Here is a 24688-nt window from a genome sequence, read left to right as displayed (position 1 = left end):
GGTTACTTCTGAATAGGTTTATGCCACCATGGCAGATGAAAACCTTCCATGTGAAGGGAACTTTGTGAAAATGTTGGAGACAGAGCAGGACCAAATTACAGGAATGATTCCAGGGATGAGATATTTCATTATGAAAATTGACTGGGGGAGTTGTGACAGTTTTCCCCGATTTTCCTAGCATTTGTTTCTCCCCAAACAATTTACCGTTTCTTCAAAATAAAAAGAAATATGTAATTTAACTACTTAACTTGCATTCCTTCAAAGGTTGAAAATATCTAAACAAAAATGAACATTTCTCTTACTTCTTGTTCTTTCTTTATAGGTACCGCAGTCTCAAGCACTTCAATTCTGACATCTGCCAAAGCTGTTTCTTTTCGGGGCGCACATCAAAGGGACACAAGTTACATTGCCCCATGGTGGAGTACTGCACTCCGGTGAGTAATATATTATTCCACTTGATAGAATTGTTCCAATCAGTGGAAACTTAGGGATTTAACCATTTAAATACAATCTTCCCTCAAAGTTGAAGTAGTTTGCTAAAATGATAAAAGGCCAACAGCTTAAATCAGGCTTCAATACCAGAAATGCAATATTGTGCAGAAGCTCTTTGAGGTCAAGTTGAGGCTCAAGGAAGAATGTGTCATCACGCCCACCCTTTTCTCCAGCTTTGTCACCGCCATTCTTAATCTCGTGAAGAACAAGCTTCCCAGTGGCCTGGACAGGATTGATGGAAAACCTTTTAACCTCAACCAGTTGAAATCGAAGAAGAAAATGACACTGACCTCGCATATGGAACTTCAGTATGTGGTTCACAATGTCATTTCCGCTCTCAGAAGTCTTCAAATCTCCCTTAAGGCCTTTGCAGAAGTATACTGAAGAATTAGCCTCAACCTTAAATTTGCCACCCAGGTTGATCGGGTTGTTAAGAAGGCATACGGTGTGTTAGCTTTTATTCGTAGAGGGATTGAGTTTCAGAGCCATGAGGGCATGTTGCAGCTGTACAAAACTCTGGTGCAGCTGCACTTGGAGTATTACCTACAGTTCTGGTCACCGCATCACAGGAAGGATGTGGAAGCATTGGAAAAGGTGCAGAGGAGATTTATCATGATGTTGCCTGGTATGGAGGGAAGGCGTTTTGAGGAAAGGCTGAGGGACTTGAGGCTGTTTTCGTTAGAGAGAAGAAAATTAAGAGGCGACTTAATGGAACCGGACAAGATGATCAGAGCATTAGATAGGGTGGACAGTGAGAATCTTTTGGCTCGGATGGCCATGTTTGACACGGGCTGGACATAGCTTCAAATTGAGGGGTGATAGATATAGGACAGTGGTCAGAGGTAGGTTCTTTACTCAGAGAGTAGTAAGGGCGTGGAATGCCCTGCCTGCAACAGTAGTAGACTTGCCAACTTTTAGGGCATTTAAATGGTTGTTGGATAAACATATTGATGATAATGGAATAGTGTAGGTTTGTTGGACTTCAGGTTGGTTTCACAACATCAAGGCCGAAAGGGCCTGTACTGCGCTGTTATGTTCTGTGTTCGAACCTCAAGATGACTCAAATCCTTTACCAATCTGTCATGTTGTGATCCATCTTTTCATCAAAATTAATAGAGAAATCCTCCCAAATGTAGAACATTTCCCTTAGATGGGACGCTCTCTCTCTTTTAAGGCTGACATCGATACAGAGATTCTAACATTACGTCCAATCTGCGAGTGGCACCTTTGGACTCCTAAGGATGAGAATGCTCAATTGTGACATCTGTGCTGATCGCAAGATCCTTGAGTTCAAGGCATGCATCGTTCAGCCTCTTCTATATGACTGTGAAACCTGGATAACATAGAGCTGCCACTTCAAGACCCGTTCAGCACAGTTTTATCATGGATTCTCCACATCAGCGAGGAGGAAAAACCTCCCAGCATCAGCATTGATGCCATGATGATTTGAAACAAACCTCATTGGGATTGCCATGTACTTGGGATGCCTAAGTTATGACTACCAAAGTAAATTTTTGCCAACTCAAGGAAGGCATCTGAACAAGAAGAAGTCAAAGGAAGCATTTAAAAGACCTTGAAATGTTCCTTCAAGAAGTAGTACTTGGAGGTCAAAGTATGGATATCCCCATTCAGAAGAAACCAACTTGGGGGAATCTCCTGTATGAAGGCACATAATTCTTCATGAACACCAGACAAGAAGTTGAAGTGTGGGAAAGGAACTGGAGAAAGGAATGCCAATGTTCTCAAGGCCGAGACCACTTCCACCACTCCGAAAGACCTCCTAAACGTGTGGTCAGATATGTGGCTCCAGTTCAGGCTAATCAACCCGCACAGAGCTCAGGACCTGTGATATGGAATTTCCTAGCTGGGCAATCATACTTATCAGCCAGTGATGGTTCTTAATATTGTGCAGACTATGATTTGATCACAACTGAGTACTGTGTGTAGCTTTGAGCATTGCTATAGAAAGACCAGGTTTTATAGATTAATCAGAATGGTGCTACATGAGAAACTGGACTTAAGAAGAGATAGGTGATACTTAATTGTTATTTGTTTCTGGGCCACTGGCATCACTAACTGGGCCAGCATTTACTTCCCATCCTTAGTTACCCTTGTCATTGTTGAATCATTGTAGTCCATGTGCTGTAGGTAGACTCAGTCAGTCAGGGGCGAATTTCCAGGACTTTGACCCAGTGATAGTGAAAGAACAGCAATATATTTCCAAGTTGAGATGGTGAGTGGCTTAGACAGGGTGTTGTAGGTGGTGCTGTTCTCATATATCTGTTACCCTTGCCCTTGTAGCTGAAATTTGTCATAGGTTTGGAAAGTCCTATCTCAGGATCTTTTGCAGATTTCTCAGTGCATCTCATAGATGGTACACACTGCTGCTTTTGAGCACTGGAGGGAGTAGGTTGCTTTTTCCTGGATGGTGTTGAACTTGTTGAGTGCTTTTGCATCTGCACCCATCTAGGCAAGTGGGGAGTATTCCACCATTCTTCTGACTTGTTCCTGTAGCTGGTAGACAGGCCTGGGGAATCAGGAGGTGAGTTACTTGATGCAGTAATCCGAACTTTGGGCCTGCTCTTGTAGCCACTGCATTTAAATAGGAAGTCCAGTTGAATTTCTGTTCACTGGTAAAACCTGGGATTTTGATAGCGGACAATTCAGTGATGGTTACACCATTGAATGTCGAGGGACAATTTATGGATTTTCTCTTACTGGAGATGGTCATTACCTAGTATTTGTAAAGTATAAATGCGACTTGCCACTTAGCAGCCCAAGCCTAGACATCGTTCTGGCCTTGTTGCATTTGGACATGGACAGGTTCACTATCTGAGGAGTGGTGAATAATGCTGAATATTCTGCTATCTCTGGTGAACATCCCCACTTCTGAGCTTATGATGGAGAGAAGGTCATTGATAAGGCAGCTGAAGATGGTTAGGCTTAGGACTGTACTCTCAGGACCTCCTGCAGGTGACCTCCAACAACCAAAATGCCTCCCTTTAGGAGAGGCGATGACCTAATGGTATTATGACTGGACTAATAATCCAAACACTCAGGTAATGTGCTGAGGACTTGGTTCAAATTCCACGATGGCACATAATGGAATTTGAATTCAATGAAAATCTGGAATTAAGAGTCTAATGATGACCGTAAATCCATTGTCAATTGTTGGAAAAACCCATCTGATTCACTGATGTTCTTTAGGGAAGGAAACTGCGTCGCCTGGTGTGGCCTACATGGAACTCCAGATATCAGTTATGCAATTTGAGATGGGCAATAAAAGCTGGTCTAACCCGCAATGCCCTCTTTCCCATGAAAGAATGGAAAAAATATCGTCCTCTGTGCAGATATTATTCGAACCAGTGGTGAGTTTCTGCTGGATTCCCATCAGCTCCAGTTTTGGTAGCGCTCCTTGATGCCACACTCGGTCAAATGTAGCCATCCTTAGCTCACCTCCGGAATTCAACTCTTTCGACCATGTTTGAACAAAAGCTGTAATGAAGTCAGGAACTGATGAGGTGGCAGAATTGAGGATCTTGTACAGGGATCCGAGGGATGTGGCATATTGAGATTTCCAGAAAGAATTTGACCAGTTGCTGCATAAAAATGTGAACCAGAACGTTAGATCCAAGGGGATGAAGGGTAGAATATTGGTTTGAATAAAGGCCTGGCTAACTGACAGAAAGCTGAGTGTCAGGATAAATGAGTCTTTGCCTGGATGGTGAATTGTCACTAGTGGGGTGCTGCGGGTTCAGTTCTCTGACCTCAACTATTTGTAACCTATACAAATGATATGTAAGCAGAGACAAAATGTAACATAACAGAATGCATGGATGATTCTGAAATAGGTGGGACAACAGCCTGTGATGTGAAATAGAACATACAGAGCGGAACATTGACAGGCGAGGAGAATGGACCAGAATCTGGCAGGTGGTTTATGTGGATAAGCACAAGGCTTGCCTGTTTTGCCCAGGGGAAAAAAGGGCGAATTATTATTTAAATGGAAGGAAGATTCAAAGTCTGTTATCTGGCTGCCTTTGTGCATGAATAGCCGAAAGTGGGTATGCAGGTATAGCATAGCATAAGAAAGGCAGATGGAACTCTGGCATTTGTCACAAAAGGACTGGATCATTAAAGTAACAAAGTGTTTTTCCTCATACATTGGGTGTTGGTGAGACCAGAGTGTTGTGTCCAGTTTAGATCCCCTCACTGAGGATGGATACGTTTGTACTGGAGGCAGTTCGGAGGAGGTTTAACTGATTGATTCCAGGGATGAAAGGGCTGTCATATGAGAAGTGGCTGAGTAGCTTGCGCTTGTACTTGCTGGCGTTCGAAAGAGTGAGGGGGTGGTTCTGATTGAGGTATATAAAATAGTAAAGGGGATTGAAAAGATGGGCATTGAGCACATGTTCTGCATTGTGGAACAGTCTCAAACAAGAAGCTGTGGCTGTTGAGTGAGAGATGGAATGTTCAAAATGGAGATGAGGAGAGGGTTGTGAATCTGTGGAATTCATTGCCTCTGAATGCAATGGAGGCAGCACCAATCGACCGATCCAGGAAAGAAATAAATATGTTTCTGATGAAAAATAGGGATCAAGGGCCATGGGGAGCTGGCAGGAGAGTGGAGTTGAGATCAGGAAAAGATCAGCAACCACGACTAACAAGATAAGTCAGGGACAGGATGAAAGCAAAAGAAAAAGGATAAAATGTGGTGTAGGTGAGTGGGAAGCCAGAGGATTGGGAAGCCTTTCGAAAACTAGCAGAGGACAACTAAAAAGGCAATAAGGGGGAAGATGATGAAATATGAGGGCAATATTAATGAGGGTAATATTAAAAAAAAATTGCAGGAGTTTTTTTTCAGCTATAAAGGTAAGAGAGAGGCAAGAGTACAAATAAAGAGAAGAAAGAAAATTACAGCACAGGAACAGGCCCTTCGGCCCTCCAAGCCTGCGCCGATCGAGATCCTCTGTCTAACCTGTCACCTATTTTCTAAGGGTCTGTGTCCATTTGCTCCCTGCCCATCCATGTACCTGTCCATAAGACCTTAAGACAGAGGAGTGGAAGTAAGGCCATTCGGCCCATCCGGTCCACTCCACCATTTAAATCATGCCTGATGGGCATTTCAACACCACTTCGCTGCACTCTCCCTATAGCCCTTGATTCCTTTTGAGATCAAGAATTTGTTGATCTCTGCCTTGAAGGCATCTCACGTCCCGGCCTCCACTGCACTCTGCGGCAATGAATTCCACAAGCCCACCACTCTCTGGCTGAAGAAATGTCGTCTCATTTCAGTTTTAAATTTACCCCCTCTAATTTTAAGGCTGTGCCCACGTGTCCTAGTCTCCCCGCCTAACGGAAACAACTTCCGAGCGTCCACCCCTTCTAAACCATACATTATCTTGTAAGTTTCTATTAGATCGCCCCTCAACCTTCTGAACTCTAATGAGGACAATCCCAGGATCCTTAGCCGTTCATCATACATTAAACCTAGCATTCCAGGGATCATCCGTGTGAACCTCCGCTGGACACGCTCCAGGGCTAGTATGTCCTTCCTGAGGTGTTGGGCTCAAAATTGGACACAGTTTTCTAAATGGGGCCTAACTAGAGCCTTATAAAGCCTCAGAAGCACATGGCTGCTTTTATATTCCAACTCTCTTGAGATAAACGCCAACATTACATTCGCTTTCTTAATTACGGACTCGACCTTCAAGTTAACTTGTAGAGAATCCTGGACCAACACTCCCAGATCCCTTTGCACTTCTGATTTGCAAATTTTCTCACCATTTAGAAAATAGTCCATGCCTGTATTCTTTTTACCAAAGTGCAAAACCTCACATTTACTCACATTGAATTTCATCAGCCATTTCGTGGACCACTCTCCTAAATGGTCTACATCTTTCTGCAGCTTCCCCACCTCCTCAGTAGGACCTGTCTGTCCACCTATCTTCGTATCTTCGGCAAACTTCGCCAGAATGCCCCCAGTCCCTTCATCCAGATCAGTAACATATAAGGCGAACAGCTGTGGCCCCAAAACTGAACCCTGCGGGACAGCACTCGTCACCGGTTGCCATTCCGAAAAAGAGCCTTTTATCCCAACTCTCTGCCTTCTGTCAGACAGCCAATCCTCAATCCAACCCAGTACCTCACCTCGAACACCATGGGCCCTCACCTTGCTCAGCAGCCTCCCGTGAGGCACTGTATCAAAGGCCTTTTGGAAGTCTAGATGGACAACATTTACTGAGTTTCCCTGGTCTAACATACTTGTCACCTCTTCAAAGAATTCGAATAGGCATGACCTCCCCTGACTAAATCCATGCTGACTTGTTTTAATCTGACCCTGCACTTCCAGGAATTTAGAAATCTCATCCTTGACAATGGATTCTAGAATTTTACCAACAACCGAGATTAGGCTAATCGGCCTGTAATTTTCCATCTTTTGCCTTGATCCTTTCTTAAACAAGGGAGTTACAACAGAAATTTTCCAATCATCTGGGACTTTCCCTGACTCCAGTGACTTTTGAAAGATCACGACCAAAGCCTCTGCGATTTCCTCAGCCACCTCCCACCGAACTCTAGGATGTAGCCCATCGGGGCCAGGAGATTTATCAGTTTTTAGACCCTTGAGCTCTTCTAGCACTTGCTCTTTTGTAATGCCTACTGTACTCAACTCTGCCCCCGGCTCTCCCTAATTGTTGGCATACTACTCATGTCTTCCATTGTGAAGACTGACGCAAAGTACTTATTAAGGTCTTCAGCTATTTCCTTTTCTCCCATCAATAGCCTTCCAGAATCAATCTGGAGCGGCCCAATATCATCTTTTGCCTCTCGTTTGCTTCTTATGTATTGAAAAAAGCTTTGACTGTCATTTCTAATATTACTAGCTTGCCTACCTTCATATATGATCTTCTGCTTCCTGATTGCTCTCTTTGTTATCCTCTGTCTGTTTTTGTGGCCTTCCCAATCTTCTGATTTCCCAGTGCTCTTGGCCATTTTATAGGCTGTCTCTTTTTCTTTGATATGTTTCCTGACTTCCTTTGTCAGATGTCCAATAGCAGCGGTGAAGAAGCTGCTGTTGGGGAAATAGAGGCATTGGTGTGCTGTTTTCACTCATTGCAACGATCTGGGTGGACCAGGAGAGATCGTTGGTGATCGTCACTCTCAACTATCTCCACCTCAGCAACATCTCTCACACTGTCTGATGCAGGCACTCACACGCTCACATTCTGTCGCCCATTCTGTCTGTCTGACTGTCTCTCTCTCTCCCTCATCGCCCATCTCTCTCTCTGTCCCTGTCTCCCTCCACCCCCCCCCCCCCCGACCAACCTCTCTGTCTTTGTCTCTCTCTCTCTCTCTCTCACACCAACTCATTGCTCAGTATTCCATGGTATCTCAATTGTTGGAAGAATTAACTTGCACTGAGCATGGATTTTCTCCCAATATAGTTATGACAAAGCAGAACCAATTCTGCCTTGAAGAAGAAAGGCAGGAGCCATAATAACTTGTGATTGTTTAGCTGAAGGAACCGTGCTGTGATATGCATCCAGATAGGATGCTTTCTGTGGTACATCAGTGAAAGTTGTCCTTGTGGACGCACAGAATTACCTTAGCCTCCTGGGAAGTAGAGACAATGGTGTGCTTTTTTGCCCATTGCAACGATCTGGGCGGACCGGTGAACAAATCTAAGCCCATCCCCCTACATGATCCCATTATCATCCATATCCAAGGACTGTTTAAATGCCCCTAATGTGGCTGAGCTAACTACATTGGCAGGCAGGGGGTTCCACGTCCTTACCACTCTGAGTAAAGAACCTGCCTCTGACATCTATCTCAAATCTATCACCCCTCAATGTTTAGCTGTGCCCCCTCATACAAGCTGACATCATCATCCTCGGATAAAGACCCTCACTGTCCACCCTATCTAATCCACTGATCATCTTGTATGTCTCTATTCAATCCCCTCTGAACCATCTTCTCTCCAACGAGAACAGACCCAAGTCCCTCAGCCTTTCTTCAGAAGTCCTTCACTCCAGACCAGGCAACATCCTGGTAAATCTCCTCTGCACCTTTCCAATGTTTCCACATCCTTCCTGGAATGGGGTGACCAGAACTGTACACAGTATTCCAAGTGAGACCGCACTAGCTTTTTGGACAGATGCAGCATGACATCACGGCTCTGGAACTCAATCCCTCGACCAATAAAACCTAATACATCGTAAGCCGCCTTAACAGCACGATCAAACTGGGTGGCAATTTTCAGGGATCTACGTACATGAACACCAAGATCCCTCTGCACAGCAACACTACCAAGAATCTTTCCATTGACCCAATATTCTGCCTTCCTATTATTCCTCCCAAAGTGAATCACCTCACATTTATCCACATTGTACTCCATTTGCCACCTTTCAGCCCAATTCTGCAGTTCATCCAAGTTTCCATGCAACCTGCAACATTCTTCCACATTGTCCACCACTCCACCGACTTTAGTGTCATCTGCAAACTTAGTAACCCATCTACCAATGCCTCCGTCCAAGTCATTTGTGAAAATGACAAACAGCAGTGGTCCCAAAACAGATCCTTGAGACACACCACTAGTAATCAGACTCCAGGCTGAATATTTTCCATCAACCACGACTGGTTGCCTTCTTACTGAAAGCCAGTTTCTAATCCAACCTGCTAAATCTCCCTCAATCCCATGTCTCCATGTTTTCTCCAGTAGCCTACCATGTAGAACCTTATCAAAGGCTTTACTGAAGTCCATGTCCACCACGTCAACTGCCCGACCCTCATCCACATGCTTCGTCAGCTTCTAAAATGACTCAGTGAGGTTTGTGAGACATGACTTGCCCTTGACAAATCCATGTTGACTATCTCCAATCAAATTGGTGCTTGCTCAATGATTATAATACCTATCTCTTATAACTCTTTCCAAAACATTTCCGACAACAGATGTAATGCTCAATGGTTTATAATTACCTGGGTCATCTCTACTGCCCTTCTTGAACAAAGGCACAACATTTGCAACCTTCCATTCCTCTGGTACTAAACCTGTAGACAATGAGGACTCAAAGATGAAGGCCAAAGGCTCCACCACCTCCTCCGTAGCCTCCCAGAGAATATCAAAGTTTCGAAGGAACTGATGCGTTGGATCCGGAGGTTGGTGGGGTGGTACGTGAGGACGAGGAAGACTTTGTTTTGGTTGTTGTTGTGAGGTGGGGTGAGACGGATTTGTTGCAGGAAATGCTGGAGACACGGTCGAGGGCGTTATCAACCACTGAGCGGGGGAAGTTGTGGTCCTTGAAAAATGAGGACATCTGAGATATACGAGAGTAGAATACCTCATCCTGGGAGCAGATGCAGAGTCAAAGGAATGGGGAAAGTGGATGAATTGTTGCGGGAATTTGGTGGGAGTTGGTGGACTTGAAATGGATATTTGTTTCTTGGTGGTTGGAAATAGAGAGGTCCAGGAAGGAGAGAGAGGTATCAGAGATTGTCCAGGTGAACTTGAAGTTCGGGAGGAAGGTGTTGCTGAAGTGGATGTTAGAGCCCCTTGTGGGAGCACGAGGCAGTGCCGATACAGTCATCAATGTAACGGAGGAAGACGTGGGGTTGAGGGCCAGTGTAGGTACGGAAGAGGGAGCGTTCCATGTAACCTACAAAGCGGCAGGCATAGCTTGGGCCCAGGTGGGTACACTGGCCACCCGCTTTGTCTGTAGGAAGTGGGAGGAATTGAAAGAGAAATTGTTGAGGGTTGTTCAAGAACCACAACATCCCCCTCCTCAATAGTCAAAAACGCCCTCAACCGTGTCACCCGCATTTCCCACAACTCATCCCTCATACCCGCTCCCCATAATAACTACCAAAACAGTGTCCTCCTCACCCTCACCTACCACCACACCAACCTCCGGATTCCATGCATCGTCCGCTCACACTTCTGCCATCTGCAATCCGACCCCACACCAAAGACATTTTTCCCTCCACACTTAGGTGACTCCCTTATCCGCTCCACACTCGCCTCCAGCACCCCCTACACCCAGCACTTTTCCCTATATATCCACAAATATTGTCATCATAATGTTTAAAATTCACTTGTCCCAATACCTCCCCCCTCACCCCCATCCCAGACCCCAGGAAGAATTTCCACATCAAACAGATGTTTACCTGCACATCTGCTAATGTGGTATACTGTATCCGCTGATCCCTTTGTGGCCCCCTCTACATCGGGAAAACCAAATGGAGGTTTGGGGACTGCTTTGCAAATCACCTATGCTCAATGCACTAAAGAACTGCACCTCCCAGTCGTGAACTGTTTTGACTCTCCCAATCCTCAGATAGGATGTCCATCCTGGGCCTCCTGCAGTGCCACAACGATGCCACCTGAAGGTTGCAGGAGCAGCACCTCGTATTGCGCTTGGGAACCCTGCGTCTCCGTGGAATCAATGTCGACTTCACAAGCTTTGAAATCTCCCCTCCCCCTCCCGCATCCCAAAACCAGCCCACCCTGCCACCTCAAGCCCCACCCCCATCTCCTACTTCCTAACCTCTTCCCGCCCCGGAGACCTGTTCGTCCTCCCCGGACTGACCTCTCCCCTCCCTACCTCCCCACCTACACTCACCTCTGCTGGCTCCATCCCCACCTCTTTAACTTGTCTGTCTCTTCTCCACCTATCTTCTCCTCTATCTATCTTCGATCCACCTCCCTCCTCTCCCTATTTATTTCAGAACCCTCTCCCCTCCCCCTTTTCTGATGAAAGGTCTCGGTCCAACATGTCAGCCTTTGTGCACCTAAGATGCTGCTTGGCCTGCTGTGTTCATCCAGCTGCACACTTTGTTGTGTCTATATCTCTTAAGAACCTCATTAAGTGAGTTCTAGAGAGAACTATGCAGGGTAGACTTTGGGTTTATCATTCTAACTTGCCAGCCCTGAAAGATGAAAGTTGGTTTATGTTGGATGTTTGTTTCATAGCTACGAAAGAGATCCTGAAAGGATTGTTCGTATCTTTTGTTGAGAATTTTACCCATTTAGTCACTCGAATCCTTCTCCTTTTTTAAAGTTTCCTTGGGAGTCATAAATTTCAAATATCTGCAGAATTTTATTCGGCTTGGCATTGGCTCTCCGTGATTCCCTGTTAATGGCTCCGCGACCTGCTAGCTAATTAGAGAATTTATCATTGATGTGCCTGTCATAAAATCTTTAGTCTTATACTTTCTATTCCCAATTTCAGGAGAAAGTCCAGAGAGACCTTTTAGAGGAAAGGGGTTTAGAAAGAACACTTAAGTTCTATAGATCAAAGTCATGAATAGTTGATAAATTATTTGCGCTTCATATTTCCAGAACCTACCCCGGAAGAGAGAGCCCAGAGAATTGCCAAAGCTGTCCGCAAACAGTCAATAGAAGTGAAGGAAACTTGGGAGCAATTGAAAACCCATGTGAGCAACTGGCAGAAACAGGTGGAAAAGGTGTTGGAGAAACTTCAAGAACTGCAGAAAGCTCTGGATGATCTTGAGGCTCATGTGATAACAGCTGAAGGGGTCCGCACTGATTGACAACCTGTGGGTGAACTGCTTATTGACTCATTGCAGGATCACATTGATAAAACCACAGTAAGTGCAATTACATTACACTTCACTTATGAACAGATGTAACCACAATGTTGTATCGAGACGATCAGTAATATGAGTAGTGAAGTAATATTGATTGAATGGTTGTTAACTTAATTTGCAAATTAAAACTTAGTTGAGCATGCCTTCTGATGATATCACATCGGTAATATTAGTATAATTGAGGATTCTATTAGTCAGTGACATCAGCTGAGTTATCTGCTTGTTGCCATGTTATCAGGATTAAAGGTAAAGCCTTACCACGCCATTTGGCCACTCCTTAGAGAGACACAACTGGTTATGATTTAACCTGAAGATCACCATGCCTCAGGCAAGTAGAGCGGTTGAGGCGAAGACCCTTTGTGGTAAGGTCACTGGTGTGGCAATTGAGCCCTCTCTGCAGGGCATCACTCTGCATCACAAACCAACCGTTCAGCCAACTGAATTTGAATAGAGTTTAGGATTGGAGAGCAATCCATGCAATTCTATTTTTTTGAATGAATGTTTCTCACTGGGACTATCTCACTGGCAAACTTTTTAAAAGCCAGCTCAGCCATACAGGCGAGATCAGTTCCTGATCTCAGCTGAATTTTTTGACCTGGGGTGGGTCAGCGTTAGGAGTTCAGTGATTGGAATGAATTCTCATGAAGTTAGCGAGAGGGATGCTACACGTGAATAAATCGATGTTTTGAAAAGCGGATGAGATATGAGCAATAGTTTAATTGATGTGGACGACCAGCCACAATCATCATCAACGGTGGAGCAGGCTTGAGCGGCCATGCAACATTGTGCTGCTGCTATTTGACTTGTTCTGTGGAAAGGAAGGAAAATGGTCAAAGTGTCAAAAATGCTGAAGACCGCATCATTCTACAACCTCAAAATTTGATTGTGTTCAGCATATTATCACTACTGGTACCCCTAAATCCTGGTCTATCATCTCAGCAGCTCGACTCTGCCCAAAAGCTGGTTACTTGTGACATTTTTGAAGGATCTTCCCAAGTCTGAAACTCATTTTTGCTTTTGTAGAATCAGAGTTGGCGTGTGGAAGGAGGTCTCCTGGCATATCATAGCTCTTTGAAATAACTCCCCAATTCGTCCCCCTCTGCTTGGCAATGACTTCAACCACTTATGTAATCTCTTTATTGGAGAGAAACTTTGAAGACATCTGAAAGGAGTATTAACGATCCCAGAATACAACTGAGCCTTATTAAGTTGTTAGTTCTGATGATCAAGAGCTTGATCAAAGAGGATTCTTTTAAAAAGTGCCTTAAAAGAGGAAATGTACAGAGGCTAAGAGGTGTCGGAAGTTAGTGAGTTTTGCGAAGATTTGTTGCTCAGGTTGAGGTTCTGGATGTGAGTTTGCTCGCTGAAGGTGTAGGAAGTCTCTTCTTGGGTTTGAAGCCTACACAATTAAATGTTTGGCAACCAGTAGTGGGCCGTTTGAAATCAAGAGTGGGCAAGAGGACATAATTAGACGAGTGCAGATATCCTGAATTATGGTTGGACTGGTGGAGATTACGAAAATAGCGATTGGCAGAGCCAAGGAACGATTTGGAAACAAAAATGAGAATTTAATAAAATTACTGTTAATACTATCAGTCAGGTAGAAAGTACAGAGAATAGGATTTGGTTCAAGATGAGACTCGGGCAGTGGAGATTTAGACGACATCAAGCTTTCAATGGGCAAATGTGGGACTCAAACAGGCAATGCATTGGAGTTGTCAGGTCCAGAAGTGAAGTAGTTCCAGATGAAGGTTTCACTGCTAATGAGTCAAGACAAGAGACAGGTAGGCAGTATTAAAAAGATGTAAAGAGACAGCTTTAGGGATTGCATGAATGTGTGGTCGGACGTTCATCGTGGGATAAACAAGATGCCAAGGTTGTGCTGAGACAAGTGTAACATAACATTGTTGCCAAGGAGGAGTAATGCAGTCCGTAGGAAGTGAATAGAGATTGGTGTGGGGACCACAAACAGTGGTCTTCCCACTTTTAAATTGTTATCTCTACGTAGTTGCGCAACTTTATGTTCTGTTCAAAAGGCTTTACTGACAAGAAAGCAGAAGTTAGCCATTTGTTTACTTGTCAATATATCTTGATTTTTCCACCATCTTCTCCAATTATGAACACAACATGTGCAGTGTACTAAGTGAACCATTCAAACCTTCAAAGGAAATGTTAAAATTGTGGAATATAAAGTTAAATTTATTTTATTGAAAATTTAAATAAATTACATGAAGGTTTGACCAAGACTGAAAGGAATTAGATGGAACACCAGATGAATAAAACAAGCAGTAGTAAGGTGGTATTAGCTGGATGTTCCTGAAGAAAGAGAACACAGCCAACCTTTCTTCCATCAGGGGGATTAATTGTGAGGTGTCAAACACAGTCGATTAAATCATTCGTTCTGTCTTTACTGCCAGACTGTACAATGAACATAGAACATAGAACAGTACAGCACAGCACAGCACAGGCCCTTCAGCCCACAATGTTGTGCCGACCATTGATCCTCATGTATGCACCCTCACATTTCTGTGACCATATGCATGTCCAGCAGTCTCTTAAATGACCCCAATGACCTTGCTTCCACAACTGCTGCTGGCAACGCATTCCATGCTCTCACAACTCTCTGCGTAAAGAACCCGCCTCTGACATCCCGTCTATACTTTCCACCAACCAGCTTAAAACTATGACCCCTCGTGCTAGCCATTTCTGCCCTGGGAAATAGTCTCTGGCTATCAACTCTATCTATGCCTCTCATTATCTTGTATACCTCAATTAGGTCCCCTCTCCTCCTCCTTTTCTCCAATGAAAAGAGACCGAGCTCAGTCAACCTCTCTTCATAAGATAAGCCCTCCAGTCCAGCCAGGACCCTGGTAAACCTCCTCGGAACCCTCTCCAAAGCATCCACATCTTTCCTATAATAGGGCGACCAGAACTGGATGCACTATTCCAAGTGCGGTCTAACCAAAGTTTTACAGAGCTGCAACAAGATCTCACGACTCTTAAACTCAATCCCCCTGTTAATGAAAGCCAAAACACCATATGCTTTCTTAACAACCCTGTCCACTTGGGCGGCCGTTTTAAGGGATCTCTGTATCTGCACACCAAGATCCCTCTGTTCCTCCACTCTGCCAAGAATCCTATCCTTAATCCTGTACTCAGCTTTCAAATTCAACCTTCCAAAATGCATCACCTCGCATTTATCCAGGTTGAACTCCATCTGCCACCTCTCAGCCCATCTCTGCATCCTGTCAATGTCCCGCTGCAGCCTACAACAGCCCTCAATACTGTCAACGACACCTCCGACCTTTGTGTCGTCTGCAAACTTGCTGACCCATCCTTCGATCCCCTCATCCAAGTCATTAATAAAAATTACAAACAGTAGAGGCCCAAGGACAGAGCCCTGTGGAACCCCACTCACGACTGACTTCCAGGCAGAATATTTTCCTTCTACTACCACTCGCTGTCTTCTGTTGGCCAGCCAATTCTGTATCCCAGCAGCTAAGTTCCCTTGTATCCCATTCCTCCTGACCTTCTGAATGAGCCTACCATGGGGAATACTATGGTTGTAATATTTCCTTTTTTAAAGGCTCAAGGTTAGACATACTTCTCATTTTATAAATTTTAAGAAGTTGGCTTATTGTCAAGTCATGGTAGGATTGAAAACATATCCTACAACTGTGTGAAGTCAGAAGTCACATGACACCAGCTTATAGTCCAACAGGTTCATTTCAATTCACACAAGCTATTGGAGTTCAGCCCCTTCATCAGGTGCAGTTCGTGAGGTGACCACACAGACACACAGCTTATAAGCAGAGAGATCAAAAGATCATAGAATTGGCCTGAGTGGAGTGTCAGATAATAACTCTTTCCAGGCGACCAAGAGTGTTAAAGGCAAGGAGAGTGTTTATAAAGTCAATGTCAGTGCTGTGTTGTCATGATAATCAGGCAGCGCAACAGGAATGTACAAGGTGACATCTCAGGTCAGACTCTGACTTGTAGTTTAGAGGCTTGTGTTCAGAATCTGTCGTAGAGTTTTAAACTTTATTTCAAAAGCAAGAATTTATAAGATACCACACTGACTGTAACTGCAAGTTGTGTGCTTCTTCAACAAAATATCTGCAAATAAACAAACGTCCTGGATGAAGACTTATTATCTGACACTCCACTCACACCAGTTGTATGATCTTTTGATCTCTCTGCTTATAAATTGTGTGTCTGTGTGTTTTCCTCTCTGACCGCATGTGATGAAGGGACTGCACTTCAAATCTTGTGTGATTTCAAATAAACCTGTCAGATTATAACCTGATGCCATGTGGCTTCTGACTTTGTCTATCCTAGTCCAACACCAGCACCTCCACATTATAAGTGTTTGGAACCAAGTCAGTGCAACAGGTACATGTCAAACATTTGACTTCGGAAGGATGCCTAGTGCCGACAAATTCATTAATAACAAAGGATTTCTCCATTGTGCCATCTATCGTAACATGCTGCGTCTCACAGTCATAATGAAAGGATGCCCACTTTAATTTAGCACGGCCAAGAATAGTTATGGACATTTTTAGCATGGGAGGAGGCCATTCAACCTATTTTATCTGTACCAGCTCTCTCCCAGAGCAACAAAATTAATCCTTTTCTCGAACTCATTCCACATATTTCACAGAATTGAAATATATAGGTACATAGTTAAGAGATTTTAACATCAAGTGAGCAGTTCTTGCACTTCACCTTGTCACTAAAAATGGAAAACGTGACTTCGAAAGAGTGGGTCTTTATTTTGTTCTGTTGTGATGATGAAGAAGATGCAAGTCCAAGTGCTGGAACTGGCCTCTTGAACTTTTCAACGTGTATAAAATGAATTCTGTGCGCATCGACTAAAAACAGTTTTATGGAAGGAAAAGGTACCAAAGAAGATTTGGTGTATTGTACTTGATGCTATTATACTCCAACCTGTGAAAACAGAACTCTACGACTGTGAGTGTTGAGATCTGAGAGGTTGCTATCTTGTTTGAATTTACATTGCTAAGTCTAGGCCTATTTTCCCAACAGCAAAATTGGTAATCCAGAAAGAAATGGATATTTGTCGCATTTGTTAGCTCTAAGTGTCTGGTCAAAGTTAGAGTACAGTTTCCTCATATACAGGTGCTTAACCTGCTTTTACAGTTTGAACATTTGTTGTGCCAATGAAAATTGTTTGAATGGTTTCACCTCCAGTTTTCTTCTTTATACATATTTAGTATTTTTCCATGGTAAGGACTGTCTGCAAAATCTGACATTGGGTTTTGAAAGACATCAGCCTTTATTTTGGAGAGATAATGGTAACTGCAGATGCTGGAGAATGCGAGATAACAATATGTCGAGCTGGATGAACACAGCAGGCCAAGCAGCATCTTAGGAGCACAAAATCTCACGTTTCGGGCCTCGACCCTTCATCAGAGAGGCTGAAGGGTCTAGACCCGAAACATCAGCTTTTGTGCTCCAGGGATGCTGCTTGGACTGCTGTGTTCATCCAGCTCCACACTTTGTTGTCTTAGATAGACTGGGCTTGTTTTTGCTGAGGTTGAGAAGAGTAAGGAGGTGATTTCCTTGAAGTATATATGATTCCGAATGGTCTTCATGAGGAATATGTAGAAAGATTTTTCCTATACTTTGGCGAGCGCTGAACTCGGGACACTTATGCAAAATTTGGACTTGCCACTTCAGGACAGATGAGCAGAGCATTTTTTCTCTGATAGTTGTCTGACATTGGAACTAGCTGCCTCATAAGATGACAGAGTTGGGGTCATTGAATATTTTAAGGTGGACTTAGATTCTTGTAAGGCAGGGAAAAGGTCTTTGTTAATTGGAGTCATACCAAGCACAAAGGAAAACGTTTGTGATTGTTAGACATAGTCATTTCACCTCCAGAACATCTCTTTCAGCGTTCGTCAGGGCAGCATCCAAGGCCCAAACATCTGTGCTGCTTCAGCTTCTCTCTATAAAGTCAGAAGTGGGGATGTTCACTGATGACTCCACAATGTTCAGTACCATTACCATCTCCTTAGATAATAAAGCAGTCCATGTTTAAATGCAGCAAGACCAGTATATTATCCAGGCTTAGGCTGATAAGTGCTCGGTAATATTTGCACCACACAAGCGCCAAGCAATGGCCATCTCCAACAAGGGAGAATTTAGCCATCATCTCTTGATATTTATTGCTGTTACCATCGCTGCATCCCCCACTGTCAACATCAGAGGTGTTACTATTAACCAGAAACTGAACAAGATCGGCTACATAAATACTATGGATTCAAGAACAGGCCACCCCGTTGTAGAACATAGAACATAGAACATAGAACAGTACAGCACAGAACAGGCCCTTCAGCCCACAATGTTGTGCCGACCATTGATCCTCATGTATGCACCCTCAAATTTCTGTGACCATATACATGTCCAGCAGTCTCTTAAATGACCCCAATGACCTTGCTTCCACAACTGCTGCTGGCAACGCATTCCATGCTCTCACAACTCTCTGCGTAAAGAACCTGCCTCTGACATCCCCTCTATACTTTCCACCAACCAGCTTAAAACTATGACCCCTCGTGCTAGCCATTTCTGCCCTGGGAAATAGTCTCTGGCTATCAACTCTATCTATGCCTCTCATTATCTTGTATACCTCAATTAGGTCCCCTCTCCTCCTCCTTTTCTCCAATGAAAAGAGACCGAGCTCAGTCAACCTCTCTTCATAAGATAAGCCCTCCAGTCCAGGCAGCATCCTGGTAAACCTCCTCTGAACCCTCTCCAAAGCATCCACATCTTTCCTATAATAGGGCGCCCAGAACTGGATGCAGTATTCCAAGTGCGATCTAACCAAAGTTTTATAGAGCTGCAACAAGATCTCACGACTCTTAAACTCAATCCCCCTGTTAATGAAAGCCAAAACACCATATGCTTTCTTAACAACCCTGTCCACTTGGGTGGCCATTTTAAGGGATCTATGTATCTGCACACCAAGATCCCTCTGTTCCTCCACGCTGCCAAGAATCCTATCCTTAATCCTGTACTCAGCTTTCAAATTCAACCTTCCAAAATGCATCACCTCGCATTTATCCAGGTTGAACTCCATCTGCCACCTCTCAGCCCATCTCTGCATCCTGTCAATGTCCCGCTGCAGCCTACAACAGCCCTCTACACTGTCAACGACACCTCCGACCTTTGTGTCGTCTGCAAACTTGCTGACCCATCCTTCAATTCCCTCGTCCAAGTCACTAATAAAAATTACAAACAGTAGAGGCCCAAGGACAGAGCCCTGTGGAACTCCACTCACCACTGACTTCCAGGCAGAATATTTTCCTTCTACTACCACTCGCTGTCTTCTGTTGGCCAGCCAATTCTGTATCCCAGCAGCTAAGTTCCCCTGTATCCCATTCCTCCTGACCTTCTGAATGAGCCTACCATGGGGAACCTTATCAAATGCCTTACTGAAGTCCATATACACCACATCCACAGCTTGACCCTCATCAACCTTACTAGTCACATCCTCAAAAAACTCGATAAGGTTTGTAAGGCATGACCTACCCCTCACAAAGCCGTGTTGACTGTATTTGATCAAGCCATGCTCTTCCAGATGGTCATAAATCTTATCCCTCAGAATCCTTTCTAACACCTTGCAGACGACAGACGTGAGACTTACCGGTCTATAATTGCCGGGGATTTCCCTATTTCCTTTCTTGAAGAGAGGAATTACATTTGCCTCTCTCCAGTCCTCAGGTACGACTCCAGTGGAGAGCGAGGATGCAAAGATCTTCGCAAGTGGCGAAGCAATTGCATTTCTCGCTTCCCAAAGCAGCCGAGGACAAATCTGATCCGGGCCTGGCGACTTGTCAATCTTAATGTTTGACAAAATTTTCAGCACATCAGCTTCGTCTATCTCTATCCATTCCAGCATGCACACCTGCTCTTCAAAGGTTTCATTCACTACAAAGTTCGTTTCTTTCGTAAAGACAGAAGCAAAAAACTCATTTAGGGCTTCCCCTACCTCCTCAGGCTCCACACACAAGTTCCCTATGCTATCCCTGATCGGCCCTACTCTTTCTTTGATCATTCTCTTATTCCTCACGTAAGTGTAAAATGCCTTTGTGTTTTCCCGGATTCCTTCTGCCAAGCCTTTCTCGTGCCTCCTCCTGGCTCTCCTCAGACCATTTTTGAGCTCCTTCCTTGCCTGCATGTAATCCTCTCTAGCTGAACTTGACCTCCACCTTATGTAAGCTACCTTCTTCCTTTTCACTAGAAGCTCCACCGCTCTCGTCATCCAAGGTTCCTTAATCTTACCCCTTCTTGCCTGTCTCAGAGGGACATATTTACTCATCACTCCCAACAACTGTTCCTTAAACCGTCTCCACATGTCTATAGTTCCCTTACCATGGAACAACTGCTCCCAGTCCATGCTTCCTAACTCATGTCTAATCACATCATAGTTTCCTCTTCCCCAATTAAATATCCTCCCATTTTGCCTAATCCTCTCCTTCTCCATAGCTATGTAGAACGTGAGGCAGTTATGGTCACTATCACCAAAATGCTCTCCCACCACAAGATCTGATACCTGCCCCGGCTCGTTTCCGAGCACCAAGTCTAGAATGGCCTCTCCCCTCGTCGGCCTGTCAACGTACTGCGGTAGGAAACCCTCCTGAACACACCTTACAAAAACAACTCCATTCAAATCTTCTGCTCGAAGGAGGTTCCAATCAATATTAGGAAAGTTAAAGTCACCCATTACAACAACCCTACTGCGTGCGCACTTTTCCAAAATCTGTCGACCTATGCTTTCTTCAATCTCCCTGCTGCTATTGGGGGGCCTGTAGTAAACCCCTAACGAGGTGACTACTCCCTTGCTGTTCCTAATTTCCACCCATACTGACTCAGTAGGCAGATCTTCCTCGACAAAGGAAGCTTCTGTAGCTGTGATACCCTCTCTGATTAGTAGTGCTACACCCCCTCCTCTTTTTCCCCCCTCCCTATTCTTTTTAAATGTTCTGAACCCTGGAAGATCCAGCAACCATTCCTGCCCATGAGAAACCCATGTCTCTGTTATGGCCACAACATCATAGCACCAGGTACTGATCCATGCTCTAAGTTCATCACTTTTATTCCTGATACTCCTTGCATTAAAGCAAACACACTTTAACCGATCCCTTGGTTCCTTCCCAGGAAAATCCTTCCCACTAGCTGGTCTACCTCCTGTTACTGCCTCACCTGCATCAACGCTCACCTCTGGTATACAGCTCAGGTTTAAACCCTCTCGAACTACTCGAGCAAACCTTCCACCCAGGACATTGGTCCCCTTCCAGTTCAGATGCAACCCGTCCTTCTTGTACAGGTCCCACCTTCCCCAGAAGGCATCCCAATTATCAACATATCTGAAGCCCTCCCTCCTACACCAGCTGCGTAGCCACGTGTTCAGCTGCGCCCGCTCCCTGTTCCTCACCTCGCTATCTCGTGGCACCGGTAGTAAACCAGAGAACGCTACTCTGTTCGTCCTGCTCTGCAGCTTCCATCCTAACTCCCTGAAATCACTTTTTATATCCTCAAACCTATTTCTGGCTATATCATTTGTGCCAATATGTAACACGATTTCTGGCTGTTCACCCTCCCGTTTTAGAACCTTATACACCCGATCGGAGACGTCCCGGACCCTGGCACCAGGGAGGCAACATACCTTCCGGGAATCCCGATCTTGCCCACAAAATCTCCTGTCGATTCCCCTAACTATCGAGTCCCCTACCACGAGTACTTTTCTATTCTGCCCCCTTCCCTTCTTTGCCACAGTGTCAGGCTCAGTGCCAGAGAACTGACTACTATGGCTTTCCTCTGGTAGGTCATCCCCCCCAGCAGTATCCAAAATGGTATACTTATTGCTGAGGGGAATGCCCACAGGGGATCTCTGCACTGTCTGTCTGTCCCCTTTCCTCCCCCTAACTGTAACCCATCTATCCTCGTCCTGAGCCTTAGGAGTGACCAACTCCCGGTAACTCCTCTCAATTACCCCCTCTGCCTCCCGAATGATCCGTAGTTCATCCAGCTCCAGCTCCATTTCCCTAACACGCCTTGCTGATATATATGGTCACTGCTTTCCTTCCCGGCTGCCCCTCTGGTCCTCGTCACTTCCTCTGCTGCTCCCGCTCCTTCTCTGAAAGAGGAAAAACACCGCTGCCCGCTACCGGTAAGTAATTTTAAAAATAAACTGCTTTACCTTAGCTGCAGTCTTCCGGGTCCGTCTTGCCTCCGCTGCTGCTCGCACTCTGTGTGCAGATGATTTTCGTCACTCCATTTTTACCAAGATTTAACTGGAAATTTGGGATTTGTCATATTTCTGAAGAGTCGAACAGCAGCATGCTTTTCTTTTCGTTAATTCTTTGTAATTTCTTGCAATTAAAACTTCTGTTGCCAGAAAAAGAAATGATGTGGCTGAGCGACTTTTTTCGAATGTCTTGTGAGAAGTGCCATTCAGAGGTGGTCACATTGTTACCTTCTGATCAGTCTGGATCAGTCGGGCTGGATATGAGATGAGGCTGGGGGTGGGAAGATTTTGAAGCAGGTACTTGAGAGAAAGCAGCCTCTCCCTACAGTCAAACCCTTTAACCCTGGCAATGTTCTTGTAAATCTTTTCTGAACCCTTTCAAATTTCACGACAACTTTCCTATAGCAAGGAAACCTGAATTGAATGCAGTATTCCAAAAATGGCCTAACCAATGTCCTTTGTAGCTGCAACATGACTTCCCAACTTCTATATTTAGTGCTGTGACCAAGAAAAGCAAGCATATTAAACACCTTCTTCTCTACCTGCAACTCCACTTTCAAGGAACTCTGAACCTGCTCCCCAAGTTTGTTTGGCGACACTGCTGAGGACCTCACCATTAAGTGTATAAGTTCTGCCCTGATTTTCCCAACCAAAACCTAAAACCATTTCTGCATTAAACCTAATTGTCTGCTATTTGCTTGGTGGTATATATAAAAAGGGAAGAGTTTATGCTTGTTCAGGCAACGCATACCCGACATCCAGAGGTTGATTTCCTAATGGCTTGAATTGGAACTGGTTAACAGATTGAGTTTTGGGATGCCTCAGGATGTCTTTATGTGTGATGTGCATCAGGCAGGTGTCAAATTGTAATTTCAAATGCAGTTCTGCATACAGATAGCATAAAGTAAGGAAGAAGAACAGGACTTAGTAGTATTATCCTTCAAAGCCTTTTTGAGTTGTTTTGTCCTGTTTTAGAACATAGAACATAGAACATAGAACAATACAGCGCAGAACAGGCCCTTCGGCCCTCGATGCTGTGCCGACCTGTGAACTAATCTAAGCCCCTGCCCCTACACTATCCCATCATTATCCATATGCATATCCAAGGACTGTTTAAATGCCCCTACTGTGGCTGAGTTAATTACATTGGCAGCAAGGGTGTTCCATGCCCTTACCACTCTGAGTAAAGAACTTGCCTCTGACACCTGTCTTAAATCTATCACCCCTCAATTTGTAGCTATGCCCCCTTGTACACAGCGTAGACACATTGTAGCCCATTCATCAGGAAGATCCACTGTGAAGCAAGTAACAGGTCTCCAGGCAAAAAAAAACACATAATCCTACATGGTGTGTTCTACACAACCCTAGCAGGCAAAGGGGGAATGTGATAGATCCTAAAATGTGGGATTATGGCAGTTGTCTTGCAAGGAGGAAGCTAAGGACATTGAGCAGAAAGGCCATCCCCTTCTGCATGATACAGCAGAGCAGCAAGAAATGCAATCCAGTCCCAACAAATGTGAATGGGGTACAAGGATTACCCATTTATGATAAGATATGGTGGTGCTCAAAGGCATGCAGTCTGTTTCTGTTCTTAGAGGCAAATGTAGTTTCCATGTATTTGTTTTTTTTTGTTTACTTTTGCTGCTGTTGAAGGCTTTCCTGTACGGGATGTCCCACATTGAACTGTAGGAGGATGCTGGAATCCATAGGGCTTTGGGGAAAGGGTAGCATTGAATCAGGCAGGTTTGTAAGGTGGGATGTGACTTAGGACAGGCAAGTTATGTAGGTTGGTGCTTACACAGCGATAGATGTACAAACCTGAACCTGCATGAGCAAATAAGTGTCAGCTATGCTGCTGTTGTGTTCTGAGCCAGCAGTCATGTGTGGTTACTGTATCAGCGCGTGCACAATGAAGGGCAAGTCAAGACTGTCAACAACTGACCAGTGCACAGCTAAAATTCAAAGATGGTGCCAGTTCGAGGGATCCCAAGAAATCCCAACAGTGCTAAGTACTTACACCTACATCGAGTAGGAGAATGTGACGAGTGGCATGCGATGGAGACGTGGTACATATCAGAAGGGCTCAAATCTTTTGTCTTCAATGAGGCAAGTTGAGATGATAACTCAAAAAAAACCTGCTAGGCCTCACAGACTGTCTGTGAAACTCACCAAAAATTGCAACAGATTTCTAGTAAGATTCAGCCCACAGGGAATTGGGTTAGAGGCAAGTTTCAACCCCGGTCTGTGTACGCTAGTGGGTTGAGGTACACATATGTTTCAGCATCGGTTCAAGCACCCATGTGCTGTGAAAGTCACCAT

General features: G+C 44.6%; 1 protein-coding gene across 7 annotated transcripts in view; it reads left to right on the top strand.

Moving 5' to 3' along the window:
* Positions 1-24688, top strand: part of LOC132209042 (dystrophin-related protein 2-like) — a 150392-nt gene that overhangs the window by 40329 nt on the left and 85375 nt on the right. For 3 of the 7 annotated variants that reach the window (XR_009445121.1, XR_009445120.1, XR_009445122.1), the window contains exons 1-2: positions 321-434; positions 11828-12096. Coding sequence is in view for 1 of the 7 variants with exons in the window: in XM_059644255.1 (XP_059500238.1) it covers positions 323-434 (112 nt within the window). In the remaining 6 variants the exon portion in view is untranslated. Of the gene's footprint in view, positions 1-320; positions 435-11827; positions 12097-21537; positions 22292-24688 lie in introns of those variants that run through there. The other 4 variants (XR_009445123.1, XR_009445125.1, XM_059644255.1 and 1 more) reach the window with 3 other exon arrangements.

Source organism: Stegostoma tigrinum, unplaced genomic scaffold (assembly GCF_030684315.1).
Source record: "Stegostoma tigrinum isolate sSteTig4 unplaced genomic scaffold, sSteTig4.hap1 scaffold_63, whole genome shotgun sequence".
Classification (NCBI taxonomy): Eukaryota; Metazoa; Chordata; class Chondrichthyes; order Orectolobiformes; family Stegostomatidae; genus Stegostoma; species Stegostoma tigrinum.
This window is presented reverse-complemented; position numbering and strand designations above follow the sequence as displayed.